The sequence below is a fragment of the Salvelinus namaycush genome, chromosome 14 (genome assembly GCF_016432855.1).
Source record: "Salvelinus namaycush isolate Seneca chromosome 14, SaNama_1.0, whole genome shotgun sequence".
Lineage (NCBI taxonomy): Eukaryota > Metazoa > Chordata > Actinopteri > Salmoniformes > Salmonidae > Salvelinus > Salvelinus namaycush.
Window position 1 is genome coordinate 22,595,162 of NC_052320.1, and position 25,692 is coordinate 22,620,853.

At 41.5% G+C, this 25,692-nt stretch overlaps 1 protein-coding gene across 2 annotated transcripts; it reads right to left on the reverse strand.

Annotated features, from left to right (window-relative positions):
• Nucleotides 1–899: 899 nt before the first annotated feature.
• LOC120058899 (gamma-aminobutyric acid receptor subunit delta-like) lies at nucleotides 900–23,727 on the reverse strand. Of its 2 annotated transcripts, none has more exons than XM_039007643.1 (9): nucleotides 23,411–23,727; nucleotides 11,444–11,559; nucleotides 9,963–10,030; nucleotides 9,170–9,390; nucleotides 8,615–8,697; nucleotides 6,785–6,922; nucleotides 6,076–6,231; nucleotides 2,290–2,501; nucleotides 900–2,040 (listed from the first exon to the last, which is right to left on the reverse strand). In XM_039007643.1, exons 1-9 carry the CDS (start codon nucleotides 23,476–23,478, stop codon nucleotides 1,714–1,716), a joined length of 1,389 nt encoding a protein of 462 aa, XP_038863571.1. In that variant the 5' UTR covers nucleotides 23,479–23,727; the 3' UTR covers nucleotides 900–1,713. The 2 variants fall into 2 exon arrangements, with proteins under 2 accessions (XP_038863571.1, XP_038863572.1); XM_039007644.1 differs by lacking the exon at nucleotides 23,411–23,727 and having other exon boundaries at nucleotides 1,714–1,830; nucleotides 1,876–2,040; nucleotides 11,444–11,546.
• Between the last annotated feature and the right edge of the window lie 1,965 nt (nucleotides 23,728–25,692).

Genomic DNA, 25,692 nt, shown 5'->3' on the forward strand with positions numbered 1-25,692 from the left:
CGGATGCCGACTAGAGCAGATCTGATTGAATAGAGCGCCTACTGTAGTTCAGTAACCAAAATAAATGTTTTCAAACTCAAGGTTGACACCCCATTCCTTCTGCAGACATCTTTGAATCTTAATTCAGAGTAGATATTTAAGAGTTTTGGGAAAATGTGGTCACATTAAAAACCGAGGGAGATTTTACCATCATTCTGTTACCAAACTTGACATCTGCACAGTTCTTCGAGTGAATGTGTTTTTGTAAAATCTTCTGTGGAAATTATTCAAAGTAGTTATTGTGCATGCAGTTGTATGGTTTGTTTAACTTTGCAATCAATCGTTTTTGTTTGGAATACCTTTAAAGTAAAAAAAATCGTAGTCTCAGTGTCATTCTGTTATGTGGAATTGCCCAAATGCAACTCAGTATTTACTTCATCACGTGCAGCCGCAATTACTTCTAGGGGACCACAGTATTAATTATTTCATCATCAGTATGTTATAACCCATGAGGTTCCAGTTAAACTGTTACACAAAGGGACACGCTGCCTTAGATCATCTGAATTATAAATATTGCTCATATCGCAAAGTGCATCATCTGGAAATTGGATTCAATTATTCACCATGCCTCCAATTGGTCTATTCCTCAAACTAGAGTTGAGTTCATTGATCACCTGTTGCAAAGTAGCTGAAAAAATAGATGTGTAAGCCACCATTTTGATGCTGTTAATGAATTCATCACATACCATAATTCCCGCAAAGTTACATAACATTTGGAATTTGGAGAACCCTTTTATCAGTCCTACAGTACATGTGATTGTAGATGTTCTCAAGACAATCATGATAAACAACTATTCTTAAACTTTAAGCAGAGGCATTAAAACTCCAAAGGGAAAATTTCCAGCTTGGAGATACCCAGGTAGTGGAGGAAGTCCTTTAATAATAATAATAATCAGGAAACAGGAAGACCTGGCAAGAGGAGATAAGATGCTCTGAAGCCCAAAACAAACTGGAGTGGACAAACGGGTGGAATTATAGGAAGGAAAAAAATAAGTGGGGTGTTGGGAGGTGGGACGGTGAAAGGGGGGCATCAGCCATGCAGAATAATAGACTACACCTCATCTCATCATTATGAAGTTTGGACACTTTCATTTTTTAACAGTTAGTCCATCCACAGATGTGTTTGTGAGTTAAGCAAATAGCAATTGTCGTGTGCATTTGTTTTCAGCAATGAAACATTAGCTTGCTGTGTATGTTGCTGGTGTGAGCAGAGTTCATACATGTACGGTAATAGGACATAGCTGAACGTCAGTCCATTGCTGTGGCTTCGTGGGTAGCGATCAGTATTGAAAGGGATTAGAGCAGTAGGGGTAGGGGTAGGGTGGCTAGTGGAGGGTTTTGGAGATAAAAGCCTGTTGCTCGGTTATCATACAGTGAGCCTCACTCAGGATAAGACATTGGCGACCACTCACGGCTCCATTGTACGTAACTTAGTTGTACTTCAGAACATGTCCATATACCTCATCTGATTTCGTTTGTCAATCTACTGTACTTTATCTGCTATTTACCAGGTCCTTACTTCACCATATTACTGTATACATGAATACAGTTCTTCTTAAGGAAGCCTTGTTTACATCGGTGCCCCTATATGTCACTGAATTCAAAGTGGCCCATTTTCCCCTATGTACAGTACACCCGTCCTTGGCGGTGATGCCTGTCTTTAGTCTTACCAACTCACATTGTGTATGCCACCCAGTAGATCACATTGACGATGGCGAAGGTGGCTGGGAACACGGCCCTGGCGTAGACATCTATGGTGTCAGCTTGGAGAGGCTTACAAGCGCAACAACACTTAGAACAGCAACTACAGCACTTCTTCTCTTGTTCTCTCTCTACTGATGCTCTGGCCCCCCGCCCCCTCCTATGCTCCACGTCCTCCTCGCCGGGGGTCTCGGCACCGGAGCGCTGTGGACGGCGGCTGGAGACCATCAGGCCCTGGTTCATTCCGGCCACAGACAGGGAAAAGAGCACCATGGCCTGCTTCCCATTCTTCACGATCGACTGGAGAAATATCAATAGAGAAAGGCTACAATTCAATTCCTTCGTGAAGTATCTTTACCTCACACCAAGGAACCCAACGGAAAGTTTGCATGATAAGAATTCAAGTGCTTGCAGGTTCTTACTACCTTTTTTGCACTTATTGTGTCAACCCAATGTCCCTTGAACACTGTATGAACATTGATGGGTCAAATAAGGAACGGGCCTAGCACTAAACACCACAGGTTGGGGAGCGTTGTCCTCCCTTCTTACCTCTGAGCTCATCTTGTTGGCCTTGCTCTTGGCCTTCTCTTTGAGCCTGTAGTCAGCGTTGTAGTGAGCGAAGGCGTACTCGATGAGCGCTGCGAACACAAACACGTAGCAGATCCAGAAGTACACATCCAGCGCTTTGATGGCCGAGGCTCGAGGAAGAGACGAGCGGGCACTCACCATCAGAGTGGTCATGGTGAGCACAGTGGTGATCCCTTTATCAAAATATATATGGAAATTAAATATTTATTTTGAATAGAAAAGAGGTCCAGACTCAATCTTTGCAGTGAAATAAAGTGAAATAAAAAAGTGAAAGATAAATAAATTCCATCTTGTTTAAGATTAAATTGTATTCCATTTATTTCACTGCAAAGATAGAGTACAAACCTTTTTTCTATTCATTACGGATTACTTTTTGGTCTATGCACCACAAACAACCTAAGATAAGAATCTACAACTCGAACTGTAACGAAGGTTTCACATTTTTCATTAATCAAATATGCTGTTATGTATATCACATAACTATTAATATATGTCTCACTGATAATGCACTTTATTTCTTCAAGTTCTAGGGCAACATACAGTACCAGTCAATAGTTCGAACACACCTACTCATTCAAGGATTTTTTGTTATTTTTACTATTTTCTACATTGTAGAATAATAGTGAAGACATCAAAACTATGAAATAACACATATGGACTCATGTAGTAACCCAAAAAGTGTTAATCAAATCAAAATATATTTTATATTTGAGATTCTTAAAAGTATCATTTGCCTTGATGACAGCTTTGTACACTCTTGGCACGCTCTCAACCAACTTTACCTGGAATGCTTTTCCAGTCTTGAAGGAGTTCCCACATATGCTGAGCACTTTTCCTTCACTCTGCGGCCAACTCATCCCAAACCATCTCAAATGGGTTGATAGTCCCACTAAGCGCAAACCAGAGGGGATGGCGTATCGCTGCAGAATGCTGTGGTAGCCATGCTGGATAAGTGTGCCTTGAATTCTAAATAAATCACTGACAGTCTCACCAGAAAATTACCCCCACACCATCATACCATCTCCTCCATGCTTCACGGTGGGAACCACACATGCTGAGATTATCCGTTCACCTACTCTGCGTCTCACAAAGACACAGGGATTGGAACCAAAAATCTTACATTTGGACTCATCAGACCAAAGGACAGATTTACACCTGTCTAATGTCCATTGCTCGTGTTTCTTGGCCCAAGCCAGCCTCTTCTTCGTATTGGTTTCCTTTAGTAGTGGTTTCTTTGCAGCAATTCGACCATGCAGGCCTGATTCATGCAGTCTCCTCTGAACAGTTGATGTTGAGATGTGTCTGTTATTTGAACTCTGTGAAGCATTTATTTGGGCGGCAATTTCTGAGGCTGGTAACTGTAATGAACTTATCCTCTGCAGTAGAGGTAACTCTGGGTCTTCCATTGCTGTGGCGGTCCTCATGAGAGCCAGTTTCATCATAGCGCTTACTGGTGTTTGCGACTGCACTTCAAGAAACTTTCAAAGTTCTTGAATTTTTCCAGATTGACTGACCTTCATGTCTTAAAGTAATGATGGACTGTCATTTCTCTTTGCTTATTTGAGCTGTTCTTGCCATAATATGGACTTGGTCTTTTAACAAATAGGGATATCTTCTGTATGCCATCCCTACCTTGTCACAACACAACTGATTGGCTCAAATATATTAAGAAGTAAAGAAATTCCACAAATTAACTTTTAACAAGGCACACCTGTTAATTTAACTTCTTATGGCTGCAGGGGCAGTATTGAGTAGCTTGGATGAAAGGTGCACAGAGGTGTCCAGAGTAAACGGCCTGCTCCTCAGTCATAGTTGCTAATATATGCATATTATTATTAGTATTGGATAGAAAACACTCTGAAGTGTGTCTGTGAGTATAACAGAACTCATATGGCAGGCAAAAACCTGAGAAAAAATCCAAACAGGAAGTGGGAATTCTGAGGCTGGTTGATTTTCAACCAAGATCCTATTGAAATCACAGCGAGATATGGATGAGTTTGCACTTCCTACGGCTTCCACTAGATGTCAACAGTCTGAAGACCCTTGTCTGATGCCTCTACTGTGAAGGGGGGCCGAATGAGAGGGGAATTAGTCAGGTCTGCCATGACCTGACCATGCTTTGACCATGCGCGTTCACATGAGAGGGAGCTCTGTTCCATCGCTCATCTGAAGTCAATGTAATTCTCCGGTTGGAACGTTATTCAAGATTTGTTAAAAACATTGATTCAATACATCGTTTGACATGTTTCTACTGACTGTTACGTAACTTTTGGACATTTCGTCAGCTTTTAGTGAACGCGCTTCCTGACGTTGGATTTGTTTACCAAACACGCTACAAAAATAGCTATTTGGACATAAATGATGGACATTACCGAACAAAACTAAAATTTCTTGTGGGAGTCCTGGGAGTGCATTCCGATGAAGATCAGCAAAGGTAAGTGAAGATTTATAATGCTTTTTATGAGTTTTGTTGACTGCACAATTTGGCGGGTAACTGTATGGCTTGCTTTTGTGGCTGAACGCTGTTTTCAGATTATTGAATATTGTGTTTTGCCGTAAAGCTTTTTGAAATCTGACACAGCAGTTGAATTAAGAACAAGTGTATCTTTAATTCTATGTAAAACATATATCTTTCATCAAAGTTTATGATGAGTATTTCTGTTATTTGACGTGGCTCTCTGCAATTTCTCCGGATATTTTGGAGGCATTTCTGAACATGGCGCAAATGTTAACTGAGGTTTTTGGATATAAATATGAACTTAATCGAACAAGACATATATGTATTGTGTAACATGAAGTCCTATGAGTGTCATCTGATGAACATCATCAAAGGTTAGTGATTAATTTTATCTCTATTTGTGCTTTTTGTGACTCCTCTCTTTGGCTGGAAAAATGGCTGAATTTTTCTGTGAGTTGGTGGTGACCTAACATAATCGTTTGTGGTGCTTTCGCTGAAAAGCCTATTTGAAATCGGATACTTTGGTGGGATTAACAACAAGATTACCTTTAAAATGGTATAAGACACATGTATGTTTGAGGAATTTTAATTATGAGATTTCTGTTGTTTGAATTTGGCGCCCTGCACTTTCACTGGCTGTTGTCATATCATCCCGTTAACGGGATTGCAGCTAAATAAATTGGTTGAGAGAATGCCAAGAGTGTGCAAAGCTGTCATCAAGGCAAAGGGTGGCTACTTTGAAGCATCTGAATTTGTTTAACACTTTTTTGGTTACTACATGATTCCATATGTGTTATTCCATAGTTTTGATGTCTTCACTATTATTCTACAATGTAGAAAATTAGTAAAAATTAAGAAAAACTCTTGAATGAGTAGGTGTGTCCAAACTTTTGACTGGTACTGTCTATTTTTCAATATACACGCAGACGCATTCAGTTCACATTTAAATTATTCTTGCTGTCTCATTCATCTGTGTTTTCTTAACACTCATACAGTATCTCTACTAACATGCCCACAGCAAGCTAATGGCCGCATTCCGGGCCAACTAGATTGCAGACTTCGCCACCAATACACAGGAGGTTGATGGCCCCTTAATTGGGGAGAACGGGCTTGTGTTAATGACTGGAGCGGAGTCAGTGGAATGGCATCAAATACATCAAACACATGGTTTCCAGGTGTTTGATGCCATTCCATTTGCTACATTCTAGTCATTATTATGAGGCTGTTCTCCCCTCAGCAGCCTCCACTGCACCAATATCACTAACAGATACTCTTAACATGATACTAACCCAGGGATACACGAGCCGGGACTGCTGTTTGGCTTATCCAGAAGGACACCCAGGACATTGCGACCAATAGGATGGAGGGCATGTAGGACTGGATGATGTAGACGCCTCGGTTACGTCTCAACTGGAAGCGAAGGCTGAGCCGCGGGAAACGTCCGGCTTGGAGCGAAAAAGTAGACCAACATAAGCTTTCCGATCAATCAGTCAATCAATCAAAATTATTTATAAAGCCCTTCTTATATCAACAATTGTCACAAAGTCCTACGGTAACCTGACCAAGACCAAGACCCCAAAGAACAAGTTACAAGGAAAAAGTCTCTAGAAGGAAGAAACCTTGAGAGGAAACAGACTCAGGGGAGGGGGCACGTCCTCCTCGCTGTACCAGATTTCTCACTTGAAGAAGTCATAACATATAATCTACTCCCTTCCTCTCATAAGTCTCCTCTCCCAAATAACATGAGCCATTCTGTCTCTGCATAAAAAATACCCACAGAGGTGTCTGGGTTCAAAACAGATTAGTTAAAAAATTATCTATAGGAGTCCTGGAGTCTCCTACATGTTCAAAAGCATGGAGAGGCGCTGTACAGATAAAGAGGCATATTTGAAGAGCTCTGTATATAAAAGTGAAGAGGAATCTCACAGACATCCCACTGGCTGTTCAGTACAGTAACCATGGTGATAGTGAAACGAGGATAGAGGGGGGGGAGCACACCGGATTTGAAGTTCATAGTCTCTGTGACAAATTTGTAGTCGATGATGGTGAACTGGGAGAGCTCCAGTTTGTCCAGTCCGTGGATGTGTATCTGACTCTCACACCAGTGGTACACAATATCCTCTGAGGAGTAGCCGTCTGGAACAAACAGTCAACAAACAAACAGTCAACAAACAAACATCCCAACAACAATGGAGTATTATTGGAATTTTCAATGAATGTGTAGTGAATTAACCCTTGCCTTGCTTCTGGTACTCATCATACACAATATGGGAGTAAAATGGTTTCCTGTCCTGTTTCCTCTGTAGAGCAGGGTTGTTCAACTATGTCCCTGCAGTGCCACAGCACTGCATGTTTTGACCCTTAAGTTTAATAAGGGACTGTTTCAGACTTAGGAGATCAGGTGAGTGAATTACATGGCCTAACAATTACAATAATCGATCACTGAACTACCAGGGAGAAAAGTAAACCACCTTCGAATTGGGAAATAAATAATCATGCTGTAGACTATTGAGATCCATCCATTAAGAGTGCTAGGGAACATGACAGACTATTGGTATTGACTTCCACCCATCAAGAAGAGCGGTACATACACTACATGGCTACAAAAGTATGTGGACACCTGCTGTCGAACATCTCATTCCAAAAAGATGTGCATTAATATGTAGTTAGTCCCCCATTTGCTGCTATAACAGCCTCCACTCTTCTGGGAAGGCTTTCCACTAGATATTGAAACATTGCTGAGTGGACTTCCATTCAGCCACAAGAGAATTAGTGTGGTCGGGCACTGATGTTGAGCGATTAGGCCTGGCTCGCAGTTGGCATTCCAATTCATCCCAAAGTTGTTCGATGGGGTTGAGGTCAGGGCTCTGTACAGGCCAGTCAAATTCTTCCACACCGATCTTGACAAACAATTTCTGTATGGACCTCACTTTGTGCACGGGGGTATTGTCATGCTGAAACAGAAAAGGGCCATCCCCAAACTGTTGCCACAAAGTTAGAAGCACAGAATCGTTTAGAATGTCATTGTATGCTGTAGCATTAAGATTTCATTTCACTGGAACTACAGGGCCTAGCCCAAACCATGAAAAACAGCCAGAGACCATTATTCCTCCTCCACCAAACTTTACAGTTGGTACTATGCATTCGGGCAGGTAGCATTCTGCGGGCATCCACCAAACCCAGATTCGTCCGTCGGACTGCTAGATGGTAAAGTGGGAAATATCACTCCAGAGAACACGTTTCCACTGCTCCAGAGTACAATGGCGGCGAGCTTTACACCACTCCAGCCAGCGTTTGGCATTGTGCATGGTGGTCTTAGGCTTGTGTGCGGCTGTTCGGCAATGGAAACACATTTCATGATGCTCCCGACAAACAGATATTGTGCTGACGTTGCTTCCAAAGGCCGTTTGGAACTCGGTAGTGAGTGTTGCAACCAAGGACAGACGGTTTTTACACACTACGCGCTTCAGCACTCGGCAGTCCAGTTCTGTGAGCTTGTGTGGCCTAACACTTCGACCCTGAGACGATTTTGCTCCTAGACGTTTCCACTTCACAATAACAGCGCTTACAGTTGACCGGGGCAGCTCTAGCAGGGCGGAAATTTGATGAACTGATTTGTTGGAAAGGTGGCATCCTATGACAGTGCCACGTTGAAAGTCACTGAGCTCTTCAGTACGGGAAATTCTACTGCCAATGTTTGTCTATGGACATTGCATGCCCGTGTGCTCGATTTTATACACCTGTCAGCAACGGGTATGGCTAAAAGAACCAAATCCTCTGATTTGAAGGGATGTGCACATACTTTTGGCCATGTATAAATCCACTCACAGCTTTCTAAGTCCAGCATACACTCCTGCTCATCCATGGGGTACTTGGTCAGATCCATGTCACACGCAACAGTCGAGGTGATCCTGAGAGGAGAACAAGTAATTCAGTAAACAACCATGTCAACCACAATGGTAACTTGACAAGGAACGGTAGGTTAAATGTCATTCTCACTTTGACATTATCATTAGGCATTATATAGCCTTAACATCAGGCTACGGCAAGTTATTAAGGGGCCTCTCCAACCCTCACACCATTTTCTTCTCTGCCATGTCCCCATGCCTTCCATCTCTCCTACCCCTTTCATCCTTCTCCTCCTCCTTTCCTACTCAATATATGCTCCTTCCCCTCACACATTATCTTCCACCCCCTCTCCCCCTTCCCCTCTCCACCATCCCCCTCTCCACCCCCTCCACCTGCTTCCCCTCTCTATCATCCCCCTCTCCAACCCCTCTCCCCCTCCATCTTCTCTCCCCCTCCTCCCTCCTCTTCCCTTAGCCCCTCAACCCTCCCCCCTCCTCCTAGTTCTCTTCACCCTCCTCCCTCTGCCCTTCTCACCGGCTGCTGTAAAGGATGACTCCATCGGGCTGCAAGCGAATCAGCTTGTTCTCCACAGTGACGTCGTGGAACCAGGCGGACTTAGCGTTGACAATGAAGGTGTCGGGCAGCCAGAGTTTATCCACGAAGCGGCTGTCCAGCCCCAGAGTCTTGTTGGTGTGGTTGTAGGACAGGCGGTCGTCCCGCCAGCTCTGCCGCAGGAAAATGGTCATGGTGTACTCCTGCCAAGAGGTCACACACGGTAACACACGGTAACATAAGGTAACACAAGAATAAGCATAAGCATATGCAAATGCACAGGCAAATGCACACACAGACAGACAGACACACACACACAAAGGTACAAAGCTGAGCTCAGGGCATTTCCAACTCTGGTGTGAGAGAGTGGTGGATCATGTTGATCATGTTGTACTGTAACTAGGAGAATAGAAGATGGATAAAAGGCCTGTTTCAATACTTTTCAAATGTGTCCTTTATTACCTTCCTTTGGGTAATCACTGATCTGAATAGTATTGGATAAAATAAATATAGGTTACAAAACTATTGCTTTTAACCAAACCAACCTGGTTGAATTTGTTGAATGCATCAATGGAGGAAGGAAGGATGCATTTCATAAGATTTGAAACAGGGCCATGCATGCTCTTACTGAAAAAGGCAGGGTATCATTAACTTTTTAGAATACCTAATGGCTGATGCATAAGTGGTAGTTTTCTAATTTTACTGGAACAGTACAGTAGCAGTGAAATATGGCAACCATTCTGTATAAAGGCCTGCAGGTGAATTTACACATTACCATGTTGGCTTCAGAGATGTGGTCAATACTGGCTACTTCAATAGCCATGGCAACATTCACAGGTGGGCCTGTGGGGAAAAAAGTGAGAAAAGAAAACAATCCCTCCTTCCCTCGCTCCCTCCCTTCATCCATCCCTTCCCTCCTTCCCAAGGACACACCTAGACAAGGATCAAGGGCCACTTCCCCACTTAACATTGCTCTAAGTGAAGTGACATAGCACTATGTACATTCATAAACATGACAATGGGGGTCTCATGGGCTTGCGCAGTGGTGAGTTTAGAAGTGCATACATAGCTAGTATGCTGTTGTAGTTTGCTCGATGATTAGCATAATTTGTACTGCTGAGATTGTGGATACTTGAAGAAAATCTAGAGGGAGGGAGATCAGGATTACCGAAGATGAACTGAAAGGCTATTTATTCTGAACATTAAGGAATCATATATTACCATTCTCTGTCATTTAGTACTCATCCCATAACCATTTACGTCAAATTGTATTCTGTAGCCATTATCCTACCCACCATAGAGAGAGCAGTCATCAGCACTGACAAGTGGGAGGACAGTTAAAGTCAATGAAACTTCAAATAAATCCATAATCCCTCAGCCTGTCACTAAAACCGAGCTCATTTTGACAAATGGCTCTTTGTTCAACTTATTTGTATAGATTCTAGATGCCCATCGTAGCACCACTTTCCTTCAAATATGAAATGGTGAAGGGATGTGAGTTGAATAGACAGAGTAAGACCACACCAACTGATATTATTATTCTTCAATGGTTGAGTTTGGCTTTATGGTAGCTGTCTTACCACTTAGATGATATCTGAGGGAGATTTTACCGTATCTTCTCTGATTTCTATAAGGGGAAGTAATGAGGGACTATATAAGTGTTGAGCATAATGTTGCACTATAGGTACAGTATGTAAAATTGTTTGCTGTTGGCTGCCGTAGCCTTGTTGCTGGTTCACAAGGCCTGGCAAGGTGGTGGTGATTCTTATATATCGACAATGTTTTTTCACCTCTGCTGACCTGAGTTAAGCTGTGAGGTTGAGAAATCTAATGCTGCGGACATTGGATATTTCACATTTGGCAAGCATTCTTAGCAAAGGCATTCTCCAGCAATGCTCCTTTCTTTTCTTTAGCAACACTACGCACGTCTTCCATTTCCAAAGCATCATTTCAATCTCTTCCGCAAACTCATTCCAACGCTTAATTGCTTTTGTTTATGATCTTTTGCATCACGTTCAATCGCAATAACTTTTCATAGATTTAAAGCTATTATTTACATATGGGTAAATATGTCTTTAAACTAGGATTTAAAAATAACTTAAAGCACTTTCTTGGGGGAAGTGGAATCTAATAAGATGAATACAGCATGATGAATTTGAAAACACTTATACCCGGTTCCTGGTATGCTACAAATGTCTGTAAATGTGAGGGGGTGAAATGCAATCCAATGCCACAAGCAGTAGATCTCATACTCACCTCCTATCCCAGGGCGAAAATTTCGTGCATAGCCCTTCATTAACTCATCCAGATTAGGCAACCAGGATATTTGTATGTCTGAACCTACATAGTCCCCAATGTCACTCAGCTCGGCCCTATAGGGAACAAACACAGCACACTTGAGCTCTCTGCGTCCACAGCACTGGAGAAGCCCAGAAGGAAGAAAGCTAGAGAGGCAAAGATAGTAGTAAACAGGAGAAAGTTGCATTTTCATGTTGAACATAGCTTTGCGATCAAGATCGGTGGGCATGCGCAAAAAAATATGGAAATAAAAACAATATGTTTACTGTTAACTGTAGAAAAGAGCAAACTTATCAAGATAATAAATGTTTACACAGTGCCTATTATCCAGTAGGGATTTGGGAATAATGGACAAAGCTATCTCACTCAAGAAATTCATATAAACCCTTGCATCTTGGAGCCGTACTCATAAAGCGTCTCAGAGTAGAAGTGTAGATCTAGGATCAGGTCCTATCTATGTAATCTTGTCTATGTTATCCTATTTAAGATTACATAAAAGGCTAAACTGATACTAGATCAGCACTCCTACTCTGACCCTGATATTCTATGTGCTGCTTACTGACAGCACAAAGTGCACACATAAACGGACCACCAGGAGGCAGAGTTCTCTACTAAGAAGGCTCACTGTCTGCACTGTTGGGACTGATGGACTAATGAGACACCGGGCCAAGACAGTCTCATTCTGACTGATCCAAATTACTATGTGGTGTATTCAGTGGCATGAGATGTTTAAAACGTTGCAGATAGATTTGTCATTAAGAGAGAAACAATTCCTTATTCTACCAGACTGACAATCTTATTGATATATGTTCTAATGCATGTCTATTTGAATAACGCTTTGGAACATTGTACCCTCCTGAACAAAAGAGACAAGAGAGAGTATTGTAAGAAGACAGACAGCACACAGAACATGCAGAGGTGATTTATCAACAACATTCAAACGAATAAAGCCCTTTTAATATTACTCCTTGTTCATTTGTCATTACATAGTAACTTAAACATACCCATAAAATAAACCTGCCACTTTTTTATTTTGTCTTTTAAAACCATGGAATGTATGTTTGTGGATGTGTTTTTAGAGTAATGAACTAGGCTTAGTATGACTGACGGCTGTAATCCATCACTAACCTAATTAGCGGTGTCAAAATTCGGAGGTAGCTGTTACCTTCACAAACTCAAAATGTGCTGAACCTGTGAGGTCAAATAGAAATGCGGTTGTGCAGACCATATGCCAAAATCCAAAGAAATGTGGTACACATGCTCAGGGATGTGAGTATGGCTTCTGTTTGGATGCATGGTGGCAAAGTTGGACCGGGAAAAAATGTATGCAAGCGCACTGGCTCATAGTAGACATATTGTAATCAAATAAAATAAAATTTTATTGGTCACATATACAGTGGCTTGCGAAAGTATTCACCCCCTTGGCATTTTTCCTATTTTGTTGCCTTAAAACCTGGAATTAAAATGGATTTTTGGGGAATTTGTACCATTTGATTTACACAACATGCCAACCAATTTGAAGATGCAAAATATGTTTTATTGTGAAACAAACAAGAAATAACACAAAAAAACTGAAAACTTGAGTGTGCATAACTATTCACCCCACCAAAGTCAATACTTTGTAGAGCCACCTTTTGCTGCAATTACAGCTGCAAGTCTCTTGGGGTATGTCTCTATAAGCTTGGCACATCTAGCCACTGGGATTTTCGCCCATTCTTCAAGGCAAAACTGCTCCAGCTCCTTCAAGTTGGATGGGTTCCGCTGGTGTACAGCAATCTTTAAGTCATACCACAGATTCTCAATTGGATTGAGGTCTGGGCTTTGACTAGGCCATTCCAAGATATTTAAATGTTTCCCCTTAAACCATGTTTCCCCTTAAGTGTTGCTTTAGCAGTATGCTTAGGGTCATTGTCCTGCTGGAAGGTGAATCTCCATCCCAGTCTCAAATCTCCTTAAGACTGAAATAGGTTTCCCTCAAGAATTTCCCTGTATTTAGCTCCATCCATCATTCCTTCAATTCTGACCAGTTTCCCAGTCCCTGCCGATGAAAAACATCCCCACATCACCATGCTTCACCGTGGGGATGGTGTTCTCGGGGTGATGAGAGGTGTTGGGTTTGTGCCAGACATAGCATTTTCTTTGATGGCCAAAAAGCTACATTTTAGTCTCATCTGACCAGAGTACCTTATTCCATATGTTTGGGGAGTCTCCCACATGCCTTTAGGCAAACCCCAAACGTGCTTCCTTATTTTTTCTTGATGCAATGGCTATTTTCTGGCCACTCTTCCGTAAAGCCCAGCTCTGTGGAGTGTGCGGCTTAAAGTGATCCGATGGACAGATACTCCAATCTTCGCTGTGGAGCTATGCAGCTCCTTCGGGGTTATCTTTGGTCTCTTTGTTGCCTCTCTGATTAATGCCCTCCTTGCCTGGTCCGTGAGTTTTGGTGGGCGGCCCTCTCTCGGCAGGTTTATTGTGGTGCCATATTCTTTCCATTTTTTAATGATGGATTTAATGGTGCTCCGTGGAATGTTCAAAGTTTCTGATATTTTTTTATAACCCAACCCTGATCTGTACTTCTCCACAACTTTGTCCCTGACCTGTTTGGAGAGCTCCTTGGTCTTCATGGTGCCGCTTGCTTGATGGTGCCCCTTGCTTAGTGTTGTTGCCAACTCTGGGGCCTTTCGGAACAGGTGTATATATACTGAGATCATGTGACACTTAGATTGCACAAAGGTGGACTTTATTTAACTAATTATGTGACTTCTGAAGGCAATTGGTTGCACCAGATCTTCTTTAGGGGTTTCATAGCAAGGGGGTAAATACATGTGCATGCACCACTTTTCCATTTCATTTGTTTTAGAATTTTTTTAAACAATAAAAAGAAAATATCACTTCAACAATTTGGACTATTTTGTGTATGTCCATTACATGAAATTCAAATAAAAATCCATTTAAATTACAGGTTGTAATGCAACAAAATAGGAAAATCGCCAAGGGGGATGAATACTTTTGCAAGGCACTGTACATGGTTAGCAGATGTTAATGTGAGTGTAGCGAAATGCTTGTGCTTCTAGTTCCAATAGTGCAGTAATATCTAACAAGTAATCTAACAATTCCCCAACAACTACCTAATACACACAAATCTAAAGGGATGGAATAAGAATATGTACATATAAATACATGGATGATCGATGGCCGAGCGGCATAGGCAAGATGCAATAGATGGTATAAGATGCGTAATGTAAGATATGTAAACATTATTAAAGTGCCATTGTTTAAAGTGACTAGTGAGCCTCTATGTAGGCAGCAGCCTCTCTGAGTTAGTGATTGCTGTTTAGCAGTCTGATGGCTTTGAGATAGAAGCTGTTTTTCAGACTCTCGGTACCAGGTTTGATGCACCGGTACTGACCTCGCCTTCTGGATGGTAGTGGGGTGAACATGCAGTGGCTCAGGTGGTTGTTGTCGTTGATGATCTTTTTGGCCTTCCTGTGGCATCGGGTGCTGTAGGTGTCCTGGAGGGCAGATAGTTTGCCCCCAGGTGATGCGTTGTGCAGACCGCACCACTCTCTGGTGCAGTTGCGCTACCCGGCAGTGATACAGTCCAATAGGATGCTCTCAATTGTGCATCTGTAAAAGTTTGTGAGGGTTTTAGGTGACAAGCCAAATATCTTCAGCCTCCTGAGGTTGAAGAGGCGCTGTTGCGGCTTCTTCACCACACTGTCTTTGTGGTTGGACCATTTCAGTTTGTCTGCGATGTGTACACCGAGGAACTTAAAACTTTCCACCTTCTCCACTACTGTCCCTTCGATGTCGATAGGGGGGTGTTCCCTCTGCTGTTTCCTGGAGTCCACGATCATCTCCTTTGTTTTGTTGATGTTGAGTGAGAAGTTGTTTTCCTGACACCAAACTCTGAGTGCCCTCACCTCCTCCCTGTAGGATGTCTCGTCGTTGTTGGTAATCAAGCCCACTACTGTTATGTTGGCTGCAAACTTGATGATTGAGTTGGAGGCGTGCATGGCCACGCAGTCATGGGTGAACAAGGAGTACAGGAGGGGGCTGAGCACACACCCTTGTGGGGCCCCAGGGTTGAGGGTCAGCGAAGTGGAGCTGTTGTTTCTTACCTTCACCACCTGGGGGCGGCCCTTCAGAAAGCCCAGGACCCAATTGCACAGGGCAGGGTTGAGACCAAGGACCTCCAACTTAATGATGAGCTTGGAGGTTACTATGGTGTTGAATGCTGAGCTGTAGTCAATGAACAGCATTCTTACATAGGTATTCCTCTTGTCCAGATGGGATAGGGCTGTGTGCAGTGTGATGGCGATTGCATCATCTGTAGACCTGTTGGGGCGGTAAGCAAACTGAAGTGGGTCTAGGGTGGCAGGTAAGGTGGAGGTGATATGATCCTTGACTAGTCTCTCAAAGCATTTGATGATGCCAGAAGTGAGTGCTACGGTGCGTGAGTCATTTCGTTCAGTTATCTTTTCCTTCTTGGGTACAGGAACAATGGTGGCCATCTTGAAGCATGTGGGGACAGCAGACTGGGTTAGGGAGCAATTGAATATGTCGGTAAACACACCAGCCAGCTGGTCTGCGCATGCTCTGAGGACGCGGCTTGGGATTCTGTCTGTCCCAGCAGCCTTGCAAGGGTTAACACGTTTAAATGTCTTACTCACGTTGGCCACGGAAAAGGAGAGGGAGGGGGCGCAGTCCTTGTTAGTGGGCTGTGTCGGTGGCACTGTATTATCCTCAAAGCGGACAAAGAAAGTGTTGTTTGTCTGGAAGCAATACGTTGGTGTCCATTACGTGGCTGGTTTTCTTTTTGTAGTCCATAATTACCTGTAGACCGCCACGTACGTCTCGTGTCTGAGCCGTTGAATTGCGGCTCAGACTTACCCGCTCGAGTGCTGCAATCAATATGCTGATAGAATGTTGGTGGCCATGTTCTCAAATTTGCTTTGTTAAAATCCCCAGCTACAATAAATGCAGCCTCAGGATATATGGTTTCCAGTTTACATAAAGTCCAGTGAAGTTCTTTGAGGGCCATCGTGGTATCTGCTTGAGGGGGTATATACACAGCTGTGACGATAACTGACGAGAATTCTCTTGGGAGATAATATGGTCGGCATTTGATTGTGAGGAAGTCTAGGTCAGGTGAAGAGAAGGACTTGAGTTCCTGTATGTTGTTATGATTACACCATTAGTCGTTAATCATGAAACATACACCCTCCCCTTCTTCTTCCCAGAGAGATGTTTATTTCTGTCGGACCGACGCATGAAGAAACCCATGGCTGTACCGACTCCAACAACATATCCCAAGAGAGCAATGTTTCTGTGAAACAGAGAATGTTACAATCTCTGATGTCTCCCTGGAAGGCAACCCTTGCCCTAATTTCATCCATCTTGTTGTCTAGAGACTGGACATTGGTGAGTAGTATACTCGGAAGCGGTGGGCGGTGAGCACGCCTTCGAAGCCTGACCAGGAGGCCACTCCGTCTACCTCTTCTGCCAGCGACGTTGTTTTGGATCGAGCTCTGCGATTAGATCCAATGTCCTGGGTGGTGGTCCGAACAAAGGATCTGCTTCGGGAAAGTTGTATTCCTGGTCGTAATGTTGGTAAGTTGATGTTGCTCTTATATGCAATAGTTCTTCCCGGCTGTATGTAATAACACTTAAGATTTTCTGGGCTAACAATGTAAGAAATATTCTATAAAAAAACGAAGGACTCGAAGCGAGGCAACCATCTCTGTCGGCGTCATCTTTTCACAGAGAAGGGAACCGCCCTATTGTTAGAGCTAGAGTCCTGGAAGAAAACGTTTAAAGTAGTCAACATCATTCAAAATGATCCAAAATAGTTTAAAATCATATTGCATTATTTGTTCAACGTTGCGTTCTGATATTTGACAACTGTGGTAAGAAGTACAGCTCTAGCTTATCTTAGGGCAATGTGTCCAATTTGTCCTGATGGTGGCACTATGGGACCAAAGCTTGCAGCTATATTTCCAACTGATATGCTATAGATATTGGAATATCCAAGAGGTGCCTCCCTTTGTGGCCTTCCCCTTCGGCAACTAGGTGTTCTAACTTAATAACCTAACTGATAAAGAGATGGGACCTATTTAAAGCTGTTGTAGGTATACCTGTAGTAACTCCAGTGCAGTGTACAGCACAACAGGATACACATTATGCATGCAGTAAAGGAAATGTGATGTCATAAAATGCTAATAGGGCAGAGAATTTGATTGGTCTCGAGGGGGTTTCTTTAAACATGCTAGTCCTGCTCTTACCCCTCCAAACTCTGTTATAACAGTTCAAAGTTAATTTCCCGCTCATGTTGTTCCTCTTAGTCTTTTATTTTGGTTCATTAACAGGATCTCCAGAGGCCCTGTTTCGCTAACCGTCTGTTTACGAGCTAACACACTGGGTATGTCCGAAATGGCACACTATTCCCTATACATTGCATTACTTATTGACATGGTTTGTGCACTATAAAGGGAATAGGGAGACATTTCAGATACATTCACTGAGTGCTGAGGTGAAAGAGAAGGAACACAAAAGGAGCAGCTTTTCTTCCCACAGATTTAATAAATAAAGTTAAAAAAGCCTTGTAATGTAGCCCCAGCTCTAACAAGCGTAATTAGATTCCTACAATGACATCAATTTGTACCTGAGAACAGAGAAGAGAACCGCACTAGCACTAGTCATCCTTGCGTAGCCCTATATTGTTAATGTTGTAAATCCTGAATGTGACAGCACGTAAAGCTAGCTAATTAAATCTACAGCCTTTTAAATGCCAATCAGTAGAGAATGAAATGGTGGCATTGCACAGATATGGCACATACAAGATCTGTCATTTCCAACCTTGATTAGCCAAATTAATTCCCTACAGCCTCTATAAAGTGAAAGCTCTCTCTGCATACTGTGGTCTTTCCATCACAAACCCAGTGTAGTGTAACTGTGCTCCCACAGTCATTTGGCTAGAACATATCTGGACCCCTCAGCACTAGCATCTGCCTGATATGCACATATGGAGCATGCATTAAGGACATACTAAGGTCATCTAGCCTAAGGGGATTCTGACAGTTTTGACAGTTGTCTTACAGTAGGGCATAAGAAAGGTCACTGACTATGCAACTGCTACCCCACTAAGCTAACAAGAATAAATGCAACCTCACATTGTGATATTATGATACTTCCAGTGTACTGCAACAATCATCCGTTTTCCTTTAAATGCAGATATTTCCTAAAAAGCCTAGCTTTGTACTAAACCCATGCCAGGTCGCAGTTGTAAATGAGAACTTGTTCTCAACTGGCCTACCTGGTTAAATAAAGGTGAAATAAAAAATAAATTAAATTAATTAATTAAATAAATAGTAGGCCTAGGCCTCGTGTGGGTAAAATAACCTGCTCTACAGGACACACATTATATGAAAACTTTATCATAAGTCGTAATATTTTAAAACAACAAAAATGTATCCCATAAAAATGTGAGATCACGTTGCAGTGAAATTTGTGTGCTATCTCAAAATCTGTTCCTCAGAGTGAAGAGAATTTATCCAGTAAGTGGCTTACTTCTAAGGAGTATCACCCCCAAGGCTATAGTGCATGTCACCTGGATCCAGATTTATTAACAGCGGTGACTCACACCAAAGGTAGTGAGATATTGTGCCAGTCCGACTCTGGCTTATTTTTTCAAAAACATGTCAAAACACAACGTCAAGTAGCAACACAATTAATAGTTTAGTAGGCCAGTGAAAGGAATGATAAAAAAGGATGGATAGAGAAAAAGTGTAAAGCTATTTTCAAATATTAATAAACTGACTGAGGAGAAATACTGTCAAATGTTGATTTCTCTCAGAGCAGGGTAAATTACACTTGGATAGAGTGAAAAGCATGCAAAATGCATACCGGAGATGGTAACAAGGTAACTTGGCTACGAAGCTTTTGTCCTTTTAACTCTAGCAGAAGAGCTACTCTGCCAGAATATTCAAAATGGTGACAAAATAAGCTGTTGACAAAAGCTCATAATACATGGAGAGAGAGAGAAGAGGCACCATCAGATTGTTATTCCAAAACACTCACACATTAAATATGTGAAGGATCGTATGTTGGGGGGAAAAATGCTAATGCATCACGATCATGAAGCGAGGACAATATATTATATCTTTGATTTGATATTTTCATTAGAAACACACACATCTCAGAAAAGCCTGTGAAAGATCACAGTCTAATAACAATTATACCTCTGCTGGTATGTGTTGTCAGGAGAGGGCTACCAGGTTGATACATTTGCCAGTACACAACATTGTACAACCTTTTGACCTGGGACACATTGCAACACTTTGCAACCCTGTGTAACTGAACATAGGTCAACAGTTTACTGTTTAGAGACTGTTTCAATGACAAGGATGTGTGTCACTAATATCACCTACACTGCCATACTGGCTGTGGGAACTTACAAAAGAATTCAACTGTTCAGTCAATTCACAGACAGTATTTAGATATGTTCACTTGCTTTGTTTGCTCACATACAGAGCCTTCGGAAAATATGTGCTTAGGGTTGTTGTCCTATTGGAAGGTGAATCTTCGCCCCAGTCTGAGGTCCTGAGTGCTCTGGAGCAGGTTTCTATCAAGGATCTCTCTGTACTTTGCTCCGTTCATCTTTGTCTCGATCCTGACTAGTCTCTCAGTCCCTGCCGCTGAAAAACATCCACACAGCATGATGCTGCCACCAACATTCTTCACCGTAGGGATGGTGCCTGGTTTCCTCCAGACCTGACGCTTGGCATTCAGGCCAAAAAGTTAAATCTTGGTTTCATCAGACCAAAGAATCTTGTGTCTCATGGTCTGAGAGTTTTTGGGTGCCTTTTGGCAAACTCCAAGTGGGCTGTCATGTGCCATTTACTGAGGAGCGGCTTCCGTCTGGCCTCTCTACCATAAAGGCCTGATTGGTAGAGTTCTGCAGAGATGGACGTCCTTCTGGAAGGTTCTCCCATCTCCACAGAGGAACTCTATAGCTCTGTCAGAGTGACCATCGGGTTCTTGGTCACCTTCCCAAGGCTCTTCTCCCCCGATTGCTCAGTTTCTAGGAAGAGTCTTGGTGGTTCCAAACTTCTTCCATTTAAGAATGATGGAGGCCACTGTGTTCTTGGGGACCTTCAATGCTGCCGAAATGTTTTGGTACCCTTCCCCAGATCCCGAGTGGCGCAGTGGTCTAAGGCACTGAATATCAGTGCTAGAGGCGTCACTACAGACTCTGGTTCGATTCCAGGCTATATCACAACCAGTCGTGATTGGGAGTCACTTTGGGAGTCCCAGCGTCGTCAAGGTTAGGGTTTTAGACCGTCATTGTAAATTTTGTTTGCCTAGTTAAATAAAGGTTTAATATAAATAAATAAAATATCTTTGCCTCCACACAATTCTTTTCTCTGTGCTCTATGTACAATTCCTTTGACCTCATGGCTTGGTTTTTGCTCTGACATGCACTGTGTCATGACTCTTCTGGGAGGATCCCAAGATCAGGTTACAGTGGATCAGCGTTCAATAGGGCCCTCTCACCCGCAGAAGGGGGGAGGGATGGATGGATGTGAGGGTTTTATGACACCTCACGTGATCGTAAATTGTAGGCAGCAGACAATTCCTTTTGATTTCTGTTTGGGTGAATGGAATGTCAATTTGTTAGAGAAGAGGTTGCCGCCCAAAACTTCAACATCAAATAATGGACACTGGGACAATTTATTTCAACATCCGAATGTTGGGGATGATGAGAGATGGAATATGGAAAATGTATGTATATTTTGTGATGTCATTAAAATGGTTATTAAGACGTTATAACGCAAACATTGTAACTTGAAGAGCTTTTACACTTTGTACAACCGTAACTAGCCACGCCCCAGGGAGCCCAGAGAGCGTGTCAGCATGACGTAAATTCCACTTTTTACCCAAGGGTATAAAAAGTTTGAGTTAAGAATGAACATATCAGACTAGAAGGACCACACGCTGCAGCGAGGTCTACGATAGTCACGACCCCCAGAACGCAACACGAGGTTGAAGAAGACAAATCATGTCCAATCAATTGAATTTACCACAGGTGGACTCCAATCAAGTTGTAGAAACATCTCAAGGATGATCAGTGGAATCAGGATGCACCTGAGCTCAATTTCGAGTCTGATAGCAAAGGGTCTGAATACTTATTTAAATAAGGTATTTCTGTTTTTTATTTGTAATACATTTAAATTTGCTAAAATGTATACAAACCTGTTTTCGCTTTGTCACTATGGGGTATTGTCACGCCCTGGCCTTAGTATTCTTTGTTTTCTTTATTATTTTAGTTAGGTCAGGGTGTGACATGGGGAATGTTTGTGTTTTGTCTCGTCTTGGGTGGTTATATGGTAAAGGGGGTGTTGGGTTTAGTGTATGGGGTTGTGGTTAGTGAATGTGTCTAGGTATGTCTATGGTTGCCTGAGTGGTTCTCAATCAGAGATAGCTGTCTTTCATTTGTCTCTGATTGGGAGCCATATTTAAGGCAGCCATAGGCATTATGTGTTTGTGGGTAATTGTCTATGTCATTGTGTAGTGGTCAGTGTCAGCACCATTTGTTTATATAGCTTCACGGTCGTCAGTTTGTTGTTTTGTTTCGTTCGTTGCTCGTCTCTAATAAAAAAGAGAATGTATTTCTCACACGCTGTGTTTTGGTCCTCTCTTCCAAGTCAAGACGATCGTGACAGGTATTGTGTGTAGATTGCTGAGAATTTTTTTTTAAATCAATTTTAGAATGTGGGAAAAGTCAAGGGGTCTGAATACTTTCCAAAGGCACTGTATTTATATATGTTTACTCACAAATTGTATTTAAACAGTGATTGGAGATAGACTGGGACTCTTATCTTCTGATGTTATAATACAATAACCTTGTGTTAACAAGACTTTACATCAAGTTGCTATTATACCATAACAATGCAATGACTCTAATAATAGCATTGATTAAAAACATGTTGTTCCATAACTCTTTAGTAATTGCATAGTATTTGCATTGACATTGCATAGTTATTATGGGATTGACTGTTTTTTGTAAGTACTGTACAAGAGTGTATATAGGGATTGTTCCTTGTTCCACTTGTGTTATAACAAAGACCACTCAATTTTATTACAATGCATTTACAAACCAGTTACAAAATGACTATGTAACAACATGTTATTATTAACAACTAATGTTAATCAATGCAATTATTGAAATAATTAGTTTTAAACTGCATTATGCTGAACACCACATGATACTTGACCTCAATTCAATGGGCCTACAAGTTATGGTGTGACATTGTACCCAAATCTGTCACACATGATATAATGTTACATTATTCACCACATATCCACTATTGATTGAGCCTCTATCTCTATCTTTAATATGACCTTATGATCAGCATGTCTACTATATGTTGATGATTGGTCCCATGGCACTAAAGCTGTACAGTAACTGCTCGAAAGCTATGTGGGCGTTGAGTAGGCTGTTCCTCTGCTATTGCAGATACATCCTCAGGTTTTAGAATTCATTAATCAGTTCATTTTACGCAAATTGGACCAATCCAGAAAATGTAGGTTAGGAATTCGTTTCCATCGAAAAATGATCTAGGCTAAATTAGAAACAGATGCTATGGCCTCAATATGCTCTAAATCTAAATCCAACTAAAAACTCCATTTGCAGAAATGCACAAACGCTTTAAGGGTAATCTAAACGGCCAGTAGTCTATGTTATAGGATAAATCAGAACATCGCAACAGCTGACCTACAACATAACCACAATTATTTTTGAACGAAACAATTGGCTCCAATTCAATAATATACGCCATTCAAATAAAACCCGAGTAAATTTTATGGGAAGGTATTCTCTGTAACACTAGTCAAAAAATATATAGTCCATATAGTCAATCTTACCTGGTGAAAATGTTGCCCCTGATATTCAAGAGGGCAAGGTTCGCCAACATGAAAGTTATCATCTCCATTTTAATGGCTGGCCAAAGTTCCCAGAACCAAAAACTATCAAAAAAACGAAGGGGCTCACACAGACTGCGTTCCTACGGTCCCATAATGCGGAGGAAGATCGGGATAAAGTAATCTGTTGTGATGACCCATGTTCTGCTCACACACGCGCGCCTGGCTTCCTCCCTGTTCTGGCCCAGCACACAGAACGCACGGTGTCAACTCGTTGGTCAGACCACAACAGTCGATTACTGGAGCGCACTCTTGCACTCCACTTTCGCAGCACTGGCTCGAGAGAGATAGGACCACACTAATCTCTCTCACTGCGTTGCTATAAGCAACGTCAGATTAAATCGTCCTCATGGAAACGCTGTCTCCAATGTAAACCCAAGGCGCGAAAAGAGACGACACCGATATTATGTAATGGATTTGATAAACTTTTATTTATTCAACTTTTATCTTAAACGTTTATATATTATTGTTATCTGCACATTCATCTGCACATCCTATTAATTTCAGTTGTTAAATCAAAACGCACAATAGACCAATTAACATTGTGCACAATAGCAATTCAACAAATCCATAGTTTATGAATGAGCTAGTACAGGCAATTATTTATATTTATAGAAAATGTAGGCCTAACTAACAAACTTTGTGTCCTAGAATGAGACTTCAGACATCTTTATAAACGTTGTATTATGTGGTAAGAATAAGGAAAACGTTGACCCCAATCTTTATGATGTAGTAAAAAACTACTTTGATGTGGTAAATAATTGATGTAGTAAATACACTATTTAATCTTCAGATATTACACCCCCCCCCCCCCCCCCCCCCCACACACACACACACACACACACACACACTTTTGTGATGTTAAAAGTATTTTCATATCAATGCACCTGCCCTGGTTTCATTTTCATTTGCTTCACCTAAGTGAGAAAGGAGCAAGTGACTGTCCTTGCTCTCCTCTCCTGGTGGCACTATTCCACTTGTAAAGGGCAGTTATCTGCTTTGCCATTCTGTAAGGTCACACGCCTTGCCTTTTCCCCCGTGGGTCAGTTGCTCTTTTTCTTTAGGGCCTTTGTGCATAGTGACATATATTAGAATCACAATTAGGAGTTATGAGACATCTTTTTGTAAGGACTATGTAAAAATGTCTTTCTGCATACATACTTTACATACACCTGGCAAAAATAATTAGCAGAAACCTCATGATTTTATCTTTCTTTTCCTCCCTACTTGCATTTCAAACCCTGAGAAAAACTGCTGAGCTGATGTTGATTTATATCAGTCCAGAAAAAGCACATGTAAGATGTTTCATTATAATCTTCCAGAATAACAGAATATATTCTTCGATGTGGGACATCAGCATTTAACACCTCAGCTTCCCTTTTTGTTTTTGTCACGGTCCTATGACACAGAACACAGTCTTCTAACACATGTTTACTCAGTTAAACATATATAATCAATGGATCTCAAAACAAAATGGTTGAATAGTCTCACACCAATGATTCACAGTCCATTGATGAAATTCAAATAATGATATCGCATAAACCCCTGATAGCTGCCCCGCGATATACAGTTAAACTGTGTACACTACTTCGTACTTGAAGCAGAAGTCATGATAGAGGGGGATTTTATGTAAGTCATCATGATGTACTCTAAATTGATTTTATGACTAAGGCTATACTCTCCCTCTAGTTAACTATTAACTGCAGGGGTGCAGTACATTGGCAGGCATTTATATAGGGATCTCAATGTCAAGACACCCTTGAAAATGTTGATAATAGAATCACATATACTAATATAAGTATCCTATTATTAGTGTTGTAAAGCTATCAGTAATTTAGCAAAGTTACCGGAATCTTCAGTAATTTTGGTAATTAACAGAAACTCTATGGCAATTGTAACTTTGGTAATTTATACTTGAATAACTTAACATTTATTCATATAAAGTGTTCATGTTTTTTTTATCTGTGTCCATATTGTCCATGAGTTTCTACTAGATAGACAATATGGTTCAAGACAATGGCATTATTTTTAATTACCTCTGTAACTAGTCCACCTATTGACTTTTTTCACAACTGCCATCAGTTTGATTCCGAAACATTGACATAAAATACATATTAACATAGTAAAATTAGTGTTGAAAAAATATATAAAGGATATTTCATGAAGAAACTCTGATATTAAACACCAATGTTATTCACGGAGTTGATGGTTTATATTTAGGATAA